Source organism: Oncorhynchus nerka, linkage group LG23 (genome assembly GCF_034236695.1).
Source record: "Oncorhynchus nerka isolate Pitt River linkage group LG23, Oner_Uvic_2.0, whole genome shotgun sequence".
Taxonomy (NCBI): Eukaryota; Metazoa; Chordata; class Actinopteri; order Salmoniformes; family Salmonidae; genus Oncorhynchus; species Oncorhynchus nerka.
Window position 1 is genome coordinate 38516014 of NC_088418.1, and position 19927 is coordinate 38535940.

At 43.5% G+C, this 19927-nt stretch overlaps 1 protein-coding gene across 2 annotated transcripts in view; it reads right to left on the reverse strand.

Annotated features, from left to right (window-relative positions):
• Nucleotides 1-19927, reverse strand: part of LOC115106810 (rap1 GTPase-activating protein 2-like) — an 87986-nt gene that overhangs the window by 14946 nt on the left and 53113 nt on the right. For both annotated transcript variants that reach the window (XM_029629921.2, XM_065008105.1), the window contains exons 9-12: nt 19778-19831; nt 19613-19696; nt 19400-19500; nt 17967-18096 (exon numbers count right to left, since the gene is read on the reverse strand). In XM_029629921.2, the coding sequence (XP_029485781.1) occupies nt 17967-18096; nt 19400-19500; nt 19613-19696; nt 19778-19831 (369 nt within the window). The remainder of the gene's footprint in view (nt 1-17966; nt 18097-19399; nt 19501-19612; nt 19697-19777; nt 19832-19927) is intronic.

A 19927-nucleotide genomic window follows, 5' to 3' on the forward strand; every position in this document is an offset into this window, starting at 1 on the left:
TAAGAAAGAAAATGTTTTGACCAAATTTTTGTGAAGGCATCATCTGCTTTGTAGTTAGATTCACTAAACACGTGAGGTTTATGACCAGTGTGTATACACTGAATAAAAAAATGAAGAACACCTGCTCTTTCCATGACATAGACTGACCAGGTGAAGCCAGGTGAAATCTATGACCCTTTATTGATGTAGCTTGTTAAATCCAATCAGTGTAGATGAAGGGGAGGAGACAGGTTCAATAAGGATTTTTAAGCTTTTAGACAATTGAGACATGGATGATGTATGTGAGACATTCAGAGGGTAAATGGGCAAAACAAAATATTTAAGTGCCTTTGAACGGGGTATGGTAGTAGGTGCCAGCCGGTTTGTGTCAAGAACTGCAATGTTGCTGGGTTTTTCACACTCAATAGTTTCCTGTGTGTATCAAGAATGGCCCACCACCCAAAGGACATCCAGTACGTACTACCATTTAATTCATTACCCCCAAGCCATAAGACTCCTGAACAGGTAACCAAATGGTTACCCGGACTATTTGCATTGTGTAACCCCCCAACCCCTCTTTTACGCTGCTGCTACTCTCTGTTTATCTTATATGCATAGTCACTTTAACAATACATTCATGTACATACTACCTAAATTGGCCCGACCAACCAGTACTCCCGCACATTGGCTAACCGGGCTATCTGCATTGTGTCCCACCACCCGCCAACCCCTCTTTTTACGCTTCTGCTACTCTCTGTTCATCATATATGCATAGTCACTTTAACGATACCTACATGCACATACTACCTCAATAAGCCTGACTAACAGGTGTCTGTATATAGCCTTGCCACTCTTTTTCAAATGTCTTTTTACTGTTGTTTTATTACTTTACTTTTGTCCTCAAAAGTGACTGCACCTGTCACACCCTGATCTGTTTCACCTGTCTTTGTGCTTGACTGTGTCGCCCATTTTCCTCATTATCCCCAGTGTATTTATACCTGTGTTCTCTGTTTGTCTGTTGCGCCTGTGCCTGCTTTCCTAGTCTGTTTTTCTAGTCCTCCCGGTTCCGACCCATTCTGCCTGCCCTGACACTGAGCCCTCCTGCCTGACCATTCAGCCTGCCTTGACCTCGAGCCTGCCTGCCCCCACTGTACCTTTCAGACTATGACATGATTAATGAACTTCTGCCTGTCCCCGACCTGCCCATTGCCTGCCCCTTGTATTTCAATAAATATCAGAGACTCAAACCATCTGCCTCCGGTGTCTGCATCTGGGTCTCACCCTGCGTCTTTATAACACCTCAGCAATTTATAACTATTTTTGATCTTAAATTGAGATTTGAACCTCCGACAGTTGAATTTGAAATGAGGAAGAATGCTTTAGGACTACCAGAGTTACTGCTATAATCAAACAATATAATGCTTGTCTTTATAACAAATATTCTGATAGAAAATGAACTAATTAGCCTCCTCCTGTACTCCTATATCTGTATAGCAGATGCAATAGCCTATCTGACATATCTATCTCTGTCTCTGGGCTAAGTCATAGCTTCTCTTCATTTATATTCATTTTTAAAATATTAATATTATACAAAACAATAGGTTTTGCATATGCTACACATCGAAACACAAGGAATAGTGTTTTTGTAATTAGTTGTAGGCTGTTTTTAAGGACACAAATGTGGCTCGTTTGGCGAACATCCCTCGTTTATTGATGGCGCTGGCTGTGTGGGCGGACGCCCTAATGGATTACACACCCAGTGCATATTGATGACCAGTAAATGTCTCAAATGTCCAATACATTTAAATCTTCTTGGTCACTAGTATGGAAACCTTGCTGTGCAGGTCAGTCACATTTCAGTCTCCAATTTTAAAATTGAAAAAGAAAATGCAGACAATTGACACAGACTTTCCATATTGGTGCCAATCACTAGTAGCCTAATAACACTCCTACAAACTATGGTTGAGAAACATCATGTTTGAGACCCTCGAGGGAATTGGCCCGAGTAAGCCGCTATGCAGAATATCTAATCCAGTTACTCCCAAAGGGCTGTCTACTATTACGAGGGGATACAAGCTTCAGTTCGCTATGAAATCACCCATTTTCAACTGGGTTCTACTTTCAATAGCCAACGGTGACTTAACTAAAGTCTCCACCATGAAGTGTTACATCCGCAAGTTGGTGCATTTTTGGTGTGTTTTTGTTGTGGAGATGGTACCTTCCTACACCCTGTTTTCCATGGTCCTATGCTCCTTGCAGGATATTTTGGCTGGAGAGAAGGTTCATCTTTGTTAAGGTCATTTTTCCACTTTCTCGGCCTACCGAGGCACCGACAGTGGCCGTCCAAATACCCATACTGGGCTCGCCTGATTTAAATAAAAGTACCAAAAAATTATAATACTTGTTTCGATGTATCACATGTAGGGAATTGGCCAACTCCTGTATCATAAAACATGCTCTCTGAAGCCAGGGTATTCCCAACATCAGCAACCCTCAGATGTTCCGAGAAGGTGTAGAGACACATTGAGTACTATTTAAACAATTTCACATACTATAAAACTGTTAGTATAGCATGTGGGATTTTGAAAATACTATTCTAAATGTGTCATCGAATGTGCGATTACATTGACTTCCGCCATTCGTTCATTTCGGTACAGAGCATCAATTAATCTGATTGCTGTCAAAGTTCAGAAAAGACGAGTGAATTCTACTTGATAAAACACAGAAATGAGTATGCAGTTTTCTAGTATGGGTATTCGGGCACGGCCAGTGATAGTTTATCCATAACTGTAGTCTCTAAGGGGGCCACGTCGTTTACACCCAGACTCTAAGCTTTTAGCTCATTCTGGGACATGTCTATTGTGCTTAAAATCCTTTCACAGCAGCTATTAACCACTGGAAAGTGTGAAGACATAATAGTCCTCCTTCTTTCACTTTACTACTGTCCTTAGTGTCCCTAAGTGTGTGGGTGGACTGTGCTCTACCAGTCACTGTTCATGCCCACAGTATATACAGGGGTTTTTCAGGTTTAATTACCTAACCCCATTTTTGGGCTGGGTCAACCTTTTCCCCTTGTCGCACCTTGGAGCCTATGGCTTTTCCTCTGTCGCCTTACCCAGAAACTGAAGGCGGATTTTCCTAATTCGGTGGAGACACGCGAGACCTCAAGAGTTTAACCAATCCTGTGAATGGGTTTGGTAACTGAAAGAGAATTTAAGATTATGTAACCCCGGTTCGCTCATAATAGGAGTGCGATGTATCACTGCAATCATAGCAAGATAAGCATGCTTGAGAATAACCAAAGGGTGGGAGAGTGGATCCTTTTATGGAAGTGATGGTCTCTCCTCTTTCGCCAGAATTAATTCACACCCCTTGACTTTTTCCACATTTTGTTGCGTTACAAAGTGGGATTAAAAGTGATTTAATTGTCATTTGTTTGTCAACAATCGCCTCAAAATACTCTGTAATGTCAAAGAGGAAAAAAATTCTGACATTTGAAATTAGTTGATTCAGCTATCTCAGTCACACCCCTTAAAATTAGTGGATCAAATCAAATCAAATTGTATTGGTCACATACACCTGTTTAGCAGATGTCATTACGGGTGTAGCGAAATGCTTGTAAAGTCAGCTATCTCAGCCACACCTATTGCTGACAGGTGTATAAAATTGAGCACTCAGCCATGCAATCTCCATAGACAAACATTAGCAGTAGAATGACCTTACTGAGGACCTCAGTGACTTTGAACGTGGTACAGTCATGAGATGCCACCTTTCCAACAAGTCAGTTCGTCAAATGTCTGCCCTGCTAGAGATGGTCAACTGTAAGTGCTGTTATTATGAAATGGAATCGTCTAGGAGCAACAACAGTTCAGCTGCAAAGTGGTAGACCACACAAGCTCACAGAACGGGACCGCCGAGTGCTGAAGCGCGTAACGCGTAAAAATCATCTGTCTTCCATTGCAACACTCACTACCGAGGTCCAAACTGCCTCTGAAAGCAATGTCAGCATAATAACTGTTTGTCAGGAGCTTCATGAAATGGGTTTCCATGGCCGAGCAGCCACGCACAAGCCTAAGATCACCATGTGCAATGCCAAACATCGGCTGGAGTGGTGTAAAGCTTGCCGCCATTGTACTCTGGAGCAGTGGAAACGTTCTCTGGAGTGATGAATCCCGTTTCACCATCTGGTAGTCCGACGGACGAATCTGGGTTTGGTGGATGCCAGGAATACGCTACCTGCCCCAATACATAGTGCCAACTGTAACGTTTGGTGTATGATCTGGTGCTGTTTTTCATGGTTCGGGCTAGGCCCCTTAGTTCCAGTTAAGGGAAATCTTAATGCTACAGCATACAATTACATTCTAGATGATTATGTGCTTCCAACTTTGTAGCAACAGTTTGGGGAAGACCGTTTGCTGTTTCAGCATGACAATGCTCCCGGTGGGGTCCATACAGAAATTATTTGTTGAGATCGGTGTGGAAAAACTTGGCTGGCATGCACAGAGCCCTCACCTCAACCTCAACACCTTTGGGATAAATTGGAATGGCGAATGCGAGCGAGGGGTAATCACCCAACATCAGTCCCCGACCTCATTAATGCTCGTTGCTGAATGGAAGCAAGTCCCCACAGCATTGTTCCAACATCTAGTGGAAAGCCTTCCCAGAAAAGTGGAGACTGTTATAGCAGCAAAGAGAGGATCAACTCCATATTAATACCCATGATTTTGGAATGAGATGTTCGACGAGCAGGGATCCACATACTCTTGGCCATGTAGTGTATCTTGATTAGATAAGTATTCAACCCCCTGAGTCAATACATGTTAGAATCACCGATGGCAGTGATTACAGCTGGGAGTCTTTCAGGGTAAGTCTCTAAGAGCTTTACACACCTTGATTGTACAATATATTTCAAAATTCTTCAAGCTCTGTTAAGTTGGTTGTTGATCATTACTTTGCCATTTTCAAGTCTTTATTTGTATCATTATTATTGAATGACAAAACATACAATCTACTTACAGTGAAGCTGCTCAACATTTACATGACATTCATTCATCTAACAGACTCCAATCCAGAACGACCCACAGAAGCATTGAAGCATTGAAATTCACTGCTTGGCTGAAGGACCTTACAGATAATTGTATGTGTGGGGTACAGAGATGAGGTAGTCATTCAAAAATCATGTTCAACAATCCTGAACTTATTTAGGCTTGTCATAACAAAAGGGTTGAATACTTATTTACTCAAGACATTTCAGCTTTAAATTTGTATTAAATATTTAAAAAAATATAAAAAAACATCTTTCCACTGACATTATGGGTTATTGTGTGTAGGCCAGTGACACAAAATGTGGAAAAAGTCAAGGGGTGTCAATACTTTCTGAATGCACTGTTGGTACTTAAAAAATGACTAGCTGGAGCTCGCTGGTTACTTAATGCTGATTTGATTGGATCTGCCCACTATAACTGGTTGTCCAGTTAGAACATGAGGCCTGTGAGGGTGACATTTTATTGTCTGAAGAGATACGCCTTAAATTGTAAACAGCATCTCCTCTCACTCCATCTTGGTTTGTGCAGGTGACTGTGACCTCCTCCTCTGACCAATTGGCAGGACGCCCAGAACATTGTTCTGGGAACCAAAAGGAGTATCTCAGTTTCAAGGTCCCAGCTTTGCGAGAAGAAGCCTCGTGAGATGCCAGTCAGTCACGTACAGGAACCAACGTCAATGATGAATAATGAATAATGTAAATCATGCTAAAATTAATTGGTTGTGTAGTAGTATAAGAAGACTGAAAGAGAACGCCCTCTTCAGAGTTTTCATCAAGCTTGGATGGATGAATGATAATTATCACTGGCTGTGATAATAAAGATAGTAAAGATAATAATCTTTATTATCACTGGCTGTGATAATAAAGATGGATTCATTTACTTTGAGTTTGAGTTCTTAGTGGTGAATTTCCACAACAGGCCCATATCTGTATACTTGGTTGTCTGCACACGCGGACGCACACACAGTTACACACACGGACAAATCTGCTTCCATTAAATGTATTTCATTTGTGGTTCTAAAAGGGAAAGAATATATACACTCATGAGGACTCATCCATACAATAATAAAACACAAGCATAATTATTCATAATGAGAAGCCTATATGCAATGGATAGAGAGAGGTGTAAACATATGGAATAAACATGCTAATGAAGGAATAAACTAAGCTAACATATGGACTTGTTTAAAGATGGTCATACCAAGCATCATTTAGCTATTTGATTTAAAAATTGACGAAACATTGAATTTAGCCTTACTGATATTAGTCCATAGAAACGCATTGAATAACAGATTCATACATGGAAAAACAGACAGTCCAAAAATAAATCAAAAGGAAGTTTGTTTTAAAGTCTTAGATCTGAGAGATCAGGAGATTAGAAACTTTTTTTATGGATATAACAAAATGGGGGGCACTAAACTACTTCCCAATACACTGAGTGTACAAAACAGTATGAACGCCTGCTCTTTCCATGACAGACTGACCAGGCAAAAGCTATGTATACTGCTATGTATATTATATACTGTTTTCTTGGGAACTGGCCCAGATCCCCGTGATTTGCTTGAAGAGGAGGTAGAGAAAAAGGGTCCGGAGGTCATGCTGCCTTCTGAGAATTCGTAGGCGATCAAATAAACCCCCACTTACTTCCATTCTTCTAGCAAACATGCAATCTTTGGAGAATAAATAAATAACTTACGAGGACGATTAAACTACCAACGGGACATTCAAAACTGTAATATCTTACGCTCCACGGAGTTGAGATGAACGACAACACTATCAACATAAATTCGTGGCCAAAAGTTTTGAGAATGACACAAATATTAATTTCCACAAAGTTTGCTGCTTCAGTGTCTTTAGATACTTTTGTCTGATGTTACTATGGAATACTGAAGTATAATTACAAGCATTTCATAAGTGTCAAAGGCTTTTACTGACAATTACATGAAGTTGATGCAAAGAGTCAATATTTGCAGTGTTGAGCCTTCTTTTCAAGACCGCTGCAATCCACCCTCGCATGCTGCCAATTAACTTCTGGGCCACATCCTGACTGATGGCAGCCCATTCTTGCATAATCAATGCTTGGAGTTTGTCATAATTTGTGGGTTTTTGTTTGTCCACCCACCTCTTGAGGATTGGCCACAAGTTCTCAATGGGATTAAGTTCTGGGGAGTTTCCTGGCCATGGACCCAAAATATTGATGTTTTGTTCCCCGAGCCACATAGGTATCACTTTTTCCTTAAGGCAAGGTGCTCCATCATGCTGGAAAAGACAGTGTTCGTCACCAAACTGTTCCTGGATGGTTGGGAGAAGTTGCTCCCGGAGGATGTGTTGGTACCATTCTTTATTCATGGCTGTGGTCTTAGGCAAAATTGTGAGTGAGCCCACTCCCTTGGCTGAGAAGCAACCCCACATATGAATGGTCTGAGGATGCTTTACTGTTGTAATATCCGGCGCCGACAGAGATGGCCGCCTCGCTTCGCGTTCCTAGGACACTATGCAGTTTTTGTGTTATTGTGTTATTTCTTACATTAGTACCCCAGGTCATCTTAGGTTTCATTACATACAGTCGAGAAGAACTACTGAATATAAGATCAGCGTCAACTCACCATCAGTACGACCAAGAATATGATTTTCGTGACGCGGATCCTGTGTTCTGCCTTTCAACCAGGACAACGGAATGGATCCCAGCCGGCGACCCCAAAAAGAAACGACTCCGTAAAAGAGGGAAACGAGGCGGTCTTCTGGTCAGACTCCGGAGACGGGCACATCGTGCACCACTCCCTAACATTCTTCTCGCCAATGTCCAGTCTCTTGACAACAAGGTTGATGAAATCCGAGCAAGGGTAGCATTCCAGAGGGACATCAGAGACTGTAACGTTCTTTGCTTCACGGAAACATGGCTCACTGGAGAGACGCTATCGGAGGCGGTGCAGCCAGCGGGTTTTTCTCCACGCATCGCACCGACAGAAACAAACATCTTTCTGGTAAGAAGAGGGGCGGGGGCGTATGCCTTATGGCTAACGAGACGTGGTGGGATCAAAGAAACATACAGGAACTCAAATCCTTCTGTTCACCTGATTTAGAATTCCTCACAATCAAATGTCGACCGCATTATCTACCAAGAGAATTCTCTTCGATTATAATCACAGCCGTATATATTCCCCCCCAAGCAGACACATCGATGGCTCTGAACAAACTTTATTTGACTCTTTGCAAACTGGAATCCATACATCCTGAGGCTGCATTCATTGTAGCTGGGGATTTTTTAACAAGGCTAATCTGAAAACAAGACTCCCTAAATTGTATCAGCATATCGATTGCGCAACCAGGGCTGGAAAAACCTTGGATCATTGTTACGCATATAAGGCCCTGCCCCGCCCTCCTTTCGGAAAAGCTGACCACGACTCCATTTTGTTGATCCCTGCCTACAGACAGAAACTAAAACAAGAAGCACCCACGCTGAGGTCTGTCCAACGCTGGTCCGACCAAGCTGATTCCACACTCCAAGACTGCTTCCATCACGTGGACTGGGATATGTTTCGTATTGCGTCAGATAACAACATTGACGAATACGCTGATTCGGTGTGCGAGTTCATTAGAATGTGCGTTGAAGATGTCATTCCCATAGCAACGATTAAAACATTCCCTAACCAGAAACCGTGGATTGATGGCAGCGTTCGCCTGAAACTGAAAGCGCGAACCACTGCTTTTAATCAGGGCAAGGTGACTGGTAACATGACCGAATACAAACAGTGCAGCTATTCCCTCCGCAAGGCTATCAAACAAGCTAAGCGTCCGTATAGAGACAAAGTAGAATCTCAATTCAACGGCTCAGACACAAGAGGTATGTGGCAGGGTCTACAGTCAATCACGGATTACAAGAAGAAAACCATCCCAGTCACGGACCAGGATGTCTTGCTCCCAGGCAGACTAAATAACTTTTTTGCCCACTTTGAGGACAATACAGTGCCACTGACACGGCCTGCAACGAAAACATGCGGACTCTCCTTCACTGCAGCCGAGGTGAGTAAAACATTTAAACGTGTTAACCCTCGCAAGGCTGCAGGCCCAGACGGCATCCCCAGCCGCGCCCTCAGAGCATGCGCAGACCAGCTGGCCAGTGTGTTTACGGACATATTCAATCAATCCCTATACCAGTCTGCTGTTCCCACATGCTTCAAGAGGGCCACCATTGTTCCTGTTCCCAAGAAAGCTAAGGTAACTGAGCTAAACGACTACCGCCCCGTAGCACTCACTTCCGTCATTATGAAGTGCTTTGAGAGACTAGTCAAGGACCATATCACCTCCACCCTACCTGACACCCTAGACCCACTCCAATTTGCTTACCGCCCAAATAGGTCCACAGACGATGCAATCTCAACCACACTGCACACTGCCCTAACCCATCTGGACAAGAGGAATACTCGCATTAACATCTGCTAACCATGTTTATGTGACAAATACAATTTGATTTTATTTTATTTGTGAGAATGCTGTTCATCGACTACAGCTCGGCATTCAACACCATAGTACCCTCCAAGCTCGTCATCAAGCTCGAGACCCTGGGTCTCGACCCCGCCCTGTGCAACTGGGTACTGGACTTCCTGACGGGCCGCCCCCAGGTGGTGAGGGTAGGCAACAACATCTCCACCCCGCTGATCCTCAACACTGGGGCCCCACAAGGGTGCGTTCTGAGCCCTCTCCTGTACTCCCTGTTCACCCACGACTGCGTGGCCACGCACGCCTCCAACTCAATCATCAAGTTTGCGGACGACACAACAGTGGTAGGCTTGATTACCAACAACGACGAGACGGCCTACAGGGAGGAGGTGAGGGCCCTCGGAGTGTGGTGTCAGGAAAATAACCTCACACTCAACGTCAACAAAACTAAGGAGATGATTGTGGACTTCAGGAAACAGCAGAGGGAACACCCCCCTATCCACATCGATGGAACAGTAGTGGAGAGGGTAGTAAGTTTTAAGTTCCTCGGCATACACATCACAGACAAACTGAATTGGTCCACTCACACAGACAGCATCGTGAAGAAGGCGCAGCAGCGCCTCTTCAACCTCAGGAGGCTGAAGAAATTCGGCTTGTCACCAAAAGCACTCACAAACTTCTACAGATGCACAATCGAGAGCATCCTGGCGGGCTGTATCACCGCCTGGTACGGCAACTGCTCCGCCCACAACCGTAAGGCTCTCCAGAGGGTAGTGAGGTCTGCACAACGCATCACCGGGGGCAAACTACCTGCCCTCCAGGACACCTACACCACCCGATGTTACAGGAAGGCCATAAAGATCATCAAGGACAACAACCACCCGAGCCACTGCCTGTTCACCCCGCTATCATCCAGAAGACGAGGTCAGTACAGGTGCATCAAAGATGGGACCGAGAGACTGAAAAACAGCTTCTATCTCAAGGCCATCAGACTGTTAAACAGCCACCACTAACATTGAGTGGCTGCTGCCAACACACTGACACTGACTCAACTCCAGCCACTTTAAAAATGGGAATTGATGGGAAATTATGTAAAATATATCACTAGCCACTTTAAACAATGCTACCTAATATAATGTTACATAGCCTACATTATTCATCTCATATGCATACGTATATACTGTACACTATATCATCGACTGCATCCTTATGTAATACATGTATCACTAGCCACTTTAACTATGCCACTTTGTTTACATACTCATCTCATATGTATATACTGTACTCAATACCATCTACTGTATCTTGCCTATGCTGCTCTGTACCATCACTCATTCATATATCTTTATGTACATATTCTTTATCCCCTTACACTGTGTATAAGACAGTAGTTTTGGAATTGTTAGTTAGATTACTTGTTGGTTATTACTGCATTGTCGGAACTAGAAGCACAAGCATTTCGCTACACTCGCATTAACATCTGCTAACCATGTTTATGTGACAAATAACATTTGATTTGATTTGATTTGATTTGTTGGCATGACACAGGACTGATGGTAGCGCTCACCTTGTCTTCTCCGGACAAGATTTTCAATCGGAAAGGGGATTCATCAAAGAAAATGACTTTACCCCAGTCCTCAGCAGTCTAAATCCCTGTACCTTTTGCAGAATATCAGTCTGTCCCTGAGGTTTTTCCTGGAGAGAAGTGACTTCTTTGCTGCCCTTCTTGACACCAGGCTTTCCTACAAAAGTCTTCGGCTCACTGTGTATGCAGATGCACTCACACCTGCCTTATGCCATATCCTGAAGTAGCTCTGTACTGGTGCTGCACCGATCCCGCAGCTGAATCAACTTTAGGAGACGGTCCAGACGCTTGCTGGACTTGCTGCACTTTCTTGGGCGCCCTGAAGCCTTCTTCACAACGATTGAACCGCTCTCCTAGTTCTTGATGATCCAATAAATGGTTGATTTAGATGCAATCTTACTGGCAGCAATATCCTTGCCTGTGAAGCCCTTTTTGTGCAAAGCAATGATTTACTTGCAGATAACCATGATTGACAGAGGAAGAACAATGATTCCAAGCACCACCCTCTTTTTGAAGCTTCCAATCTGTTATTCGAACTCAATCAGCATGACAGAGTGATCTCCAGCCTTGTCCTCGTCAACACTCACACCTGTGTTAACGAGATAATCACTGACATGATGTCAGCTGGTCCTTTTGTGGCAGGGCTGAAATGTAGTGGAAATGTTTTTTGGGGATTCAGGTAATTTGCATGGCAAAGAGGGAGTTTGTAATTAACTGCATTTCATCTGATCACTCTTCATAACATTCTGGAGTATATGCAAATTGTCGTCATTCAAACTGAGGCAGCAGACTTTGTGAAAATTAATATTTGTGTCATTCTCAAAACTTTTGGCCACGACTATACAGCTGGCTGGTTATATGCTGCACCGGCAGGATAGACCTGCGGTGTCTGGTAAGACAAGGGGCGCTGGACTATGTATTTTTGTAAACAACAGCTTGTGCACGATATCTAAGGAGGTGTCGAGCTATTGCTCGCCTGAGGTAGAGTATCTCATGATAAACCGTAGTCCACAATATCTACCAAGAGAGTTTTCATCTGTGTTTTTCGTAGCTGTTTTACATACCACCACAGTCAGAGGCTGGCACTAAGACAGCATTGAATGAGCTGTATTCCGCCATAAGCAAAGTAGAAAACGCTCACCCAGAGGTGGCGTTCCTAGAAGCCGGGGACTTTAATGCAGGGAAATTTCTATCAGCATGTTAAATGTACAACCAGAGGGGAAAAAAACTCGGGACCACCTCAACTGCACACACAGAGACACATGCATACCCTCCATTTTGCAAATCTGACCATAATTCTATCCTCCTGCTTACAAGTAAACATTTAAGCAGGAAGCACTAGTGACTAGATCAATACGAAAGTGTTCAGATGAAGCAGATGCTAAGCTACAGGACTGTTTCACTAGCACAGACTAGAATATGTTCCGGGATTCCTCCGACGGCATTGAGGAGTACCGCACATCAGTCATTGGCTTCACCAATAAGTGCATCGATGATGTTGTCCGCACAGTGACCGTACGTACATACTCCAACCAGAAGACATGGATTACAGGCAACATCCGCATTGAGCTAAAGGCTAGAGCTGCCGCTTCCAAGGAGAGGGACTCGAACCCAGAAGCTTATAAGAAACCCTGCTATACCTTCCGGCGAACCATCAAACAGGCAATAACGTCAATACAGGACTGAGATTGAATCGTACTACACCGGCTCTGATGCTCGTCAAATGTGGCAGGGCTTGCAAACCATTACAGACTACAACGGGAAGCACAGCCGAGAGTTGCCAGTGACACGAGACAACCAGACGAGCTAAACTATTTCTATGCTCGCTTCGAGGCAAATAACACTGAAACATGCATGAGAGCACGAGCTCTTCCGGAAGACTGTGTGATCACTCTCGCCGCAGTCGATGTGAGTAAGACCTTTAAACAGGTCAACATTCACAAGGCCAGACGGATTACCAGGACGTGTACTGCGAGCATGCGCTGACCAACTGACAAGTGTCCCTGTCCAAGTCTGTAATACCAACATGTTTTAAGCAGACCACCATGGTGCCTGTGCCCAAGAACACTAAGGTAACCTGCTTAAATTACTACCGACTCGTAGCACTCATGTCTGTAGCCATGAAGTGCTTTGAAAGGCTGGTCATGGCTCACTTCAACACCATCATCCCAGAAACACTAGACCCACTCCAATTTGCATACCGCCCCAACAGATCCACAGTTGATGCAATCTCTACTGCACTCCACACTTCCCTTTCCCACCTGGACAAAAGGAACATCTATGTGAGAATGCTATTCATTGACTACAGCTCAGCGTTCCACACCATAGTGCCCTCAAAGCTCATCAATAAGCTAAGGATCCTGGGACTAAACACCTCCCTCTGCAACTGGATCCTGGACATCCTGACAGGCTGCCCCCAGGTGGTAAGGGTAGGTAACAACACATCCGCCACTTTGATCCTCAACACAGGGGCCCCTCAGGGGTGCGTGCTCAGTCCCCTCCTGTACTCCCTGTTCACTCATGACTGCAACACTATCATTAAGTTTGCCGATGACACAACAGTGGTAGGCCTGATCACCGACAACAACGACACAGCATATAGTGAGGAGGTCAGAGACCTTTTTTTGTGGTGCCAGGACAACAACCTCTCCCTCAACGTGATCAAGACAAAGGAGATGATTGTGGACTACAGGAAAAAGAGGACCAAGCACGCCCCCCATTCTCATCAAGGGGGCTGCGGTGGAGCAGGTTGAGAGCTTCAAGTTCCTTGGTGTCCACATAACCAGCAAACTAACATGGTCCAAGCACACCAAGACAGTCATGAAGAGGGCACGAGCATCCTGACTTGTTGCATCACTGCCTGGTATGGCAACTGCTCGGCCTCTGACCTCAAGCGGTATTGGAGTGCCAAGTCTAGGTCCAAGAGGCTTCTAAACAGCTTCTATCCCCAAGCCTTAAGATTCCTGAACACCCAATCAAATGGATACCCAGACTATTTGCATTGCCTCCCCTCCCCCTCTTTTACACCTCTGCTGCTTTCTGTTATCATATATGCATAGTCACTTTAATAACTCTACCTAAATGTACATATTACCTCAACTAACCGGTGCCCCTGCACATTGACTCTGTACTGGTACCCCCCATATATAGTCTCGCTATTGTTATTTACTGCTGCTCTTTAAAAACGTGTTACTTCTATTTCTTATTCTTATCCATATTTTTTAAAACTTCATTGTTGAATAGGGGCTCGTAAGTAAGCATTTCACTGTAAGGTCTACACTTGTTGTATTCGGCACATGTGACTAATACAATTTGATTTGATGTCACTTAGTAGTAAGAATTGCAACGCTGCTGGGTTTTTCATGCTGATGTGTGTATCATGAATTGTCCACCACCCAAAGGACATTAAGTCAACTTGACACCACTGTGTGAAGCACTTGAGTCTAGAGTTGGGTGGTATACCGTCCTTCTCTCATCCCAGGATTTACAGTATTACCGGCTTAGAACACAAGAGGGCACCAAAAAAGCCCACAAAAAATCCCATTGGGTGTCTATTACCAGAATGCTGAAATTAGCACAAATTGAGAGATTCACTGGAAGCTGCTAGGTAAATATTCTAAAGAGCGCAAAGACAGGCTCATAAAGTTTTACATATATACAGTTGAAGTTTACATACACCTTAGCATACATTTAAACATACATTTAAACTCAGTTTTCACAATTCCTGACATTTAATCCAAGTAAAAATTCCCTGTTTTAGGTCAGTTAGGCTCTTCACTTTATTTTAAGAATGTGAAATGTCAGAATAATAGGAGAGAGAATGATTTATTTCAGCTTTTATTTCTTTCATCACATTCCCAGTGGGTCAGAAGTTTACATACACTCAATTAGTATTTGGTAGAATTGCCTTTAAATTGTTTAACTTGGGTCAAACGCTTCGGGTAGCCTTCCACAAGCTTTGAATTTTGGCCCATTCCTCCTGACAAAGCTGGTGTAACTGAGTCAGGTTTTTAGGCTTCCTTGCTCGCACACGCTTTTTCAGTTCTGCCCACACATTTTCTGAAAGATTGAGGTCAGGGCTTTGTGATGGCCACTCCAATACATTGACTTTGTTGTCCTTAAACCATTTTGCCACAACTTGGAAGTATGTTTGGGGTCATTGTCCATTTGAAGACCCATTTGGAACCAAGCTTTCACTTCCTGACTGATGTCTTGAGATGTTGCTTCAATATATCCACGTACTTTTCCTGCTTCATGAAGCCATCTATTTTGCGAAGTGCACCAGTCCCTCCTTCAGCAAAGCACACTCACAACATGATGCGCCACCCCGTGTTTCACGGTTGGGATGGCGTTCTATTTTTGTTTCATCAGACCAGAGGACATTTCTCCAAAAAGTATGATCTTTGTCCCCATGTGCAGTTGCAAACCGGAGTCTGGCTTTTTTATGGCGGTTTTGGAGCAGTGGCTTCTTCCTTGCTGAGCGGCCGTTCAGGTTATGTCAATATAGGACTCATTTTACTGTGGATATAGATACGTTTGTACCTGTTTCCTCCAACATTTTCACAAGGTACTTTGCTGTTGTTCTGGGATTGATTTGCACTTTTCGCACAAAAGTACGTTCATCTCTAGGAGACAGAACGGGTCTCCTTCCTGAGCGGTATGGCGGCTGCGTGGTCCCATGGTGTTTATACTTGCATACTTTTGCTTGTACACATGAACATGGTACCGTCAGGCATTTGGAAATTGCTCCCAAGGATGAACCAGACTTATGGAGGTCTACAATTTTTTTCTGAGGTCTTGGCTGATTTCTTTTGATTTTCCCATGATGTCAAGCAAAGAGGCACTGAGTTTGAAGGTAGGCCTTGAAATACATCCACAGGTACACCTCCAATTGACTCAATTGATGTCAATTAGCCTATAAGAAGCTTCTAATTTTCTGGAATTTTCCAAGCTGTTCAAAGGCAACTTAGTGTTTGTAAACTTCTGACCCACTGCAATTGTGATACAATAAATTATTAGTGAAATAATCTGACTTTAAACAATTGTTGGAAAAATTACTTGTGTCATGCACAAAGTAGATGTCCTAACCGACTTGCCAAAACTATAATTTGTTAACAAGAAATGTGTGGAGTGGTTGAAAAATGAGTTTTAATGTCTCCAACCTAAGTGTATGTAAACTTCCAACTTCAACTGTAGGTAGGAGCCACCCAAATGTCATTGTGCAAATAAACAACATTTTGACGCATGCTTGTTAAGGATAAACAGTACTGTCTCTGGAGCATGCTGTGTCTATGTAGAGTCTGGATTTCCTAGAGCAACTGGCTGCCTGCTCTGCTCAGAGAAGATGGGGGAGGAGCAGGCCGAGAACTGGAAATAAAAAGATAGCTGGGGCAGCTGTACAGCTAACTCATCCAAAGGGCTTTGACTTCTCAAACACAGCTAACACAATATGAGGCCCTGTCACCTTATCAATTCAGCCACTTAGTAACTAGCAAGTTAAACTTAGGGATCACGTCAATGCAGAATTCTTTGCTTTTCACACAGATAAAAGATATAAAACACATAAGAAATAACTTGCTGTGTTTTATAAACGCACAACTAAATGCTTCTTATTGTGATTTCTGCTTGGCATTAGATTCATTTTGGGCTTCAGCTGCACTTCTTCACTCATGTGAATTTACAAACGGGCCATTTATGAGCAGACAGCGCTCTGGCTGATGTGTAGCTATTTTTCCCTTGTACTTTTCTTGGTGTAGCCAGCCTACTTTTGTCCAGTAAAATGCAATATTAACTTTATGCAAAACATTAGGAAATGTAGCTGACCACATTATTTCTATGATAAATAGAAACATGATGGCCATTCATCATTTTTGCAAAAAATACCTTGCTTTTTCTTTGTAAGCTCATTTACTTGTGTGGCTGCCAGCCAAATAGCGTTGCACTTGCAACTCAATATTAGGAAGGTGTTCTTAATGTTTTGTATGCTTAGTGTACGCTCCCATAACAAAAAAAAACTGGTACCGGGCTACCTTCAGACGAAATTCTCATCTTTCCATTGAGTGGTCATATTAGACTGATGGTCAAACCGTTCAGAAGCTACAGAAGTTTTGATGAGAAGACCGATTTCCGGGGTGTCTCATGTTCTGACAAACACCACTCTAGCTCTGTCACCTTTCACCACAGATGTGGAAGGCCACCATTGGCGGACTGGCGGACGAGGTAAATTGAGATGCAGCATGATTACGAATAGTTCTGAATGAATCGTGAGTAATGATGAGTGAGAAAGTTACAGATGCACAAACTTCACTCAAATGCTTAGACCTGACAGGTAGGCCTAGTCCTCCCCAGGACAGGTAGGCCTAGTCCTCCCCAGGACAGGTAGGTCTAGTCCTCCCCAGGACAGGTAGGTCTAGTCCTCCCCAGGACAGGTAGGCCTAGTCCTCCCCAGGACAGGTAGGTCTAGTCCTCCCCAGGACAGGTAGGTCTAGTCCTCCCCAGGACAGGTAGGCCTAGTCCTCCCCAGGACAGGCATTGCACAACACAATATACACCATTTCCAACACAGGCACAGCATTTCAGTTATGAACAACATGTGAAAGTCCATCAGCAACACAACTATTTGCTGCTCTTGCCATGGCAAAACGTGCACTAACTAGAGGTGAGGGGAGGTGAGGTCCTGCAGCATATCCAAGTGCCCTGATTGGTTGAAGGAACAGGGGTGGTAAGGGTGATTGACAGGGCTGCCTATCAATTTGAAGTGGCCTGCCTTTTCTACAGAGAGAGTAGGCGGTCCTAGCGAACCCCCCACATGTGATACATCTCAATCATATTATCAGAGAACCGGGGTTACGAAAGTAACCATACGTTTTCAGAAAGGTGTGTGCCGTTACGTGTAGGATCTTAGGTGTGTGTGTGTACCTGTTGCCTGTCTCCCTCTGTGTAGGGCAGCTTGGTAGAGATATGGAACATGATCTCCTGTTCTCTGTAGTCTGTGTAGACCGACTGTGAGCCTGTCTGACCATGACACACATCCAGACCACCACGGAACCTACAGGGACAGGGAGAGAACGAACAGGGGGTTAGGATTAGAGCCTGTGTTATTCTTAACTTCTCATTTCTTTACCTCTCACCGTCAACTCCCATTCTCTCTCTCTTTCTCTTTCTTCCTCCCTCTACCACTTATTCTCCCTCACTCCCCCAATTATCTCTCTCTCTGTCTTTACCCCCCCTGTCTCTCTCTGTGTCTCTCTCTCTTTCTCTCACTCTCTGTGTCTCTCTTCACCCCCCCTCTCAATTCAATTTCAATTCTAGGGCTTTATTGGAATGGGAAACATATGTTAGCAATACCAAAGCAAGTGAAGTAGATAATAAACAAAAGTGAAATAAACAATAAAAATGAACAGTAAACATTTCACTCAGAGAAGTTCCAAAAGAATAAAGACCTTAAAAATGTCATATTATGTCTATATACAGTGTTGTACTTAAAAATTGCACTGTTGGTTAGGGCCTGTAAGTAAGCATTTCACTGTAAGGTGAAATACCTGTAGTATTCGGCGCACGTGACAAATACACTTTGATTTGATTTGTAATGCTGTGTAAATAATTAAAGTACAAAAGGGAAAATAAATAAACATAAATATGGGTTGTATTTACAATGGTGTTTGTTCTTCACTGGTTGCCTTTTTCTTGTGGCAATAGGTCACAAATCTTGCTGCTGTGATGGCACACTGTGGTATTTCACCTAGTAGATATGGGAGTTTATCAAAATTGGGTTTGTTTTTGAATTCTTTGTGGATCTGTGTAATCTGAGGGAAATATGTGTCTCAAATGTTGTTATACATTTTGGAGGAGGTTAGGAGGTGCAGCTCAGTTTACATCTCATTTTGTGGGCAGTGTGCACATAGCCTGTCTTCTCTTGAGAGCCAGGTCTGCCTACGATGACATTTCTCAATAGCAAGGCTATTCTCACTGAGTCTGTACGTAATCAAAGTTTCCCTTAACTTTGGGTCAGTCACAGTGGTCAGGTATTATGCTGTTTAGGGCCAAATAGCATTTTAGGTCACGCTGTTTTTTTTTGTTAATTCTTTCCAATGTGTCAAGTAATTATCTTTTTGTTTTCTCATGATTTGGGTGGGTCTAATTGTGTTGCTGTCCTGGGTCTCTGTGGGGTCTGTTTGTGTTTGTGAACAGTGCCCCAGGACCAGCCTGCTTAGGGGACTCTTCTTCGGGTTCATCTCTCTATAGGCGATGGCTACTCTCTCCCCCTACCCCCTCTCTCTCTCTCTCTCTCTTTACCCCGCCCACTCCCTCTCTCTCTCTGTCTGTCTCTATCTCTCTTCACCCCCCCTTACCCTTTAAAGTCCTGTAGGTCTACAGTCTCTCCCAGTAAACTGAGGAACTCAGTGAAGGCTGGTGTCTCCTCACTGTTTCTAAACAACTCTTCCTCCGAAACCTGACAGACAGATATTGAGAAAGAGAGAATAGTGTTAGATTTATTTTTTGGTTTGTTATTAAAACCTAAACAGGATAGCTAAACTCCAGCACACACACATAGCAAAACTCACCTGTCCAAACCTCTGGTAGATGACCCCAAACTTGAAGGTGGTGTTCACCTCATGTTCATCATAGCTCACTATAAGTTGGGAGGCCTGGTAAATATGCAGAGTAATCACTTAGAGCAGTGTTGTTGGTCATGGTGTGATATACTGCATGTATTTCTGTGAGCTCACCTTGGGATACAGAGCTGGACTGAATCTGAGACCAACAGCATCCTCACACAGCAGCTGATCACACAACAAGTTATGAACACACCGAAACACACAACATTTAGTTAGGAAGATATGTACGTACACTGTACATAGCTAGATCTTATCTCAATG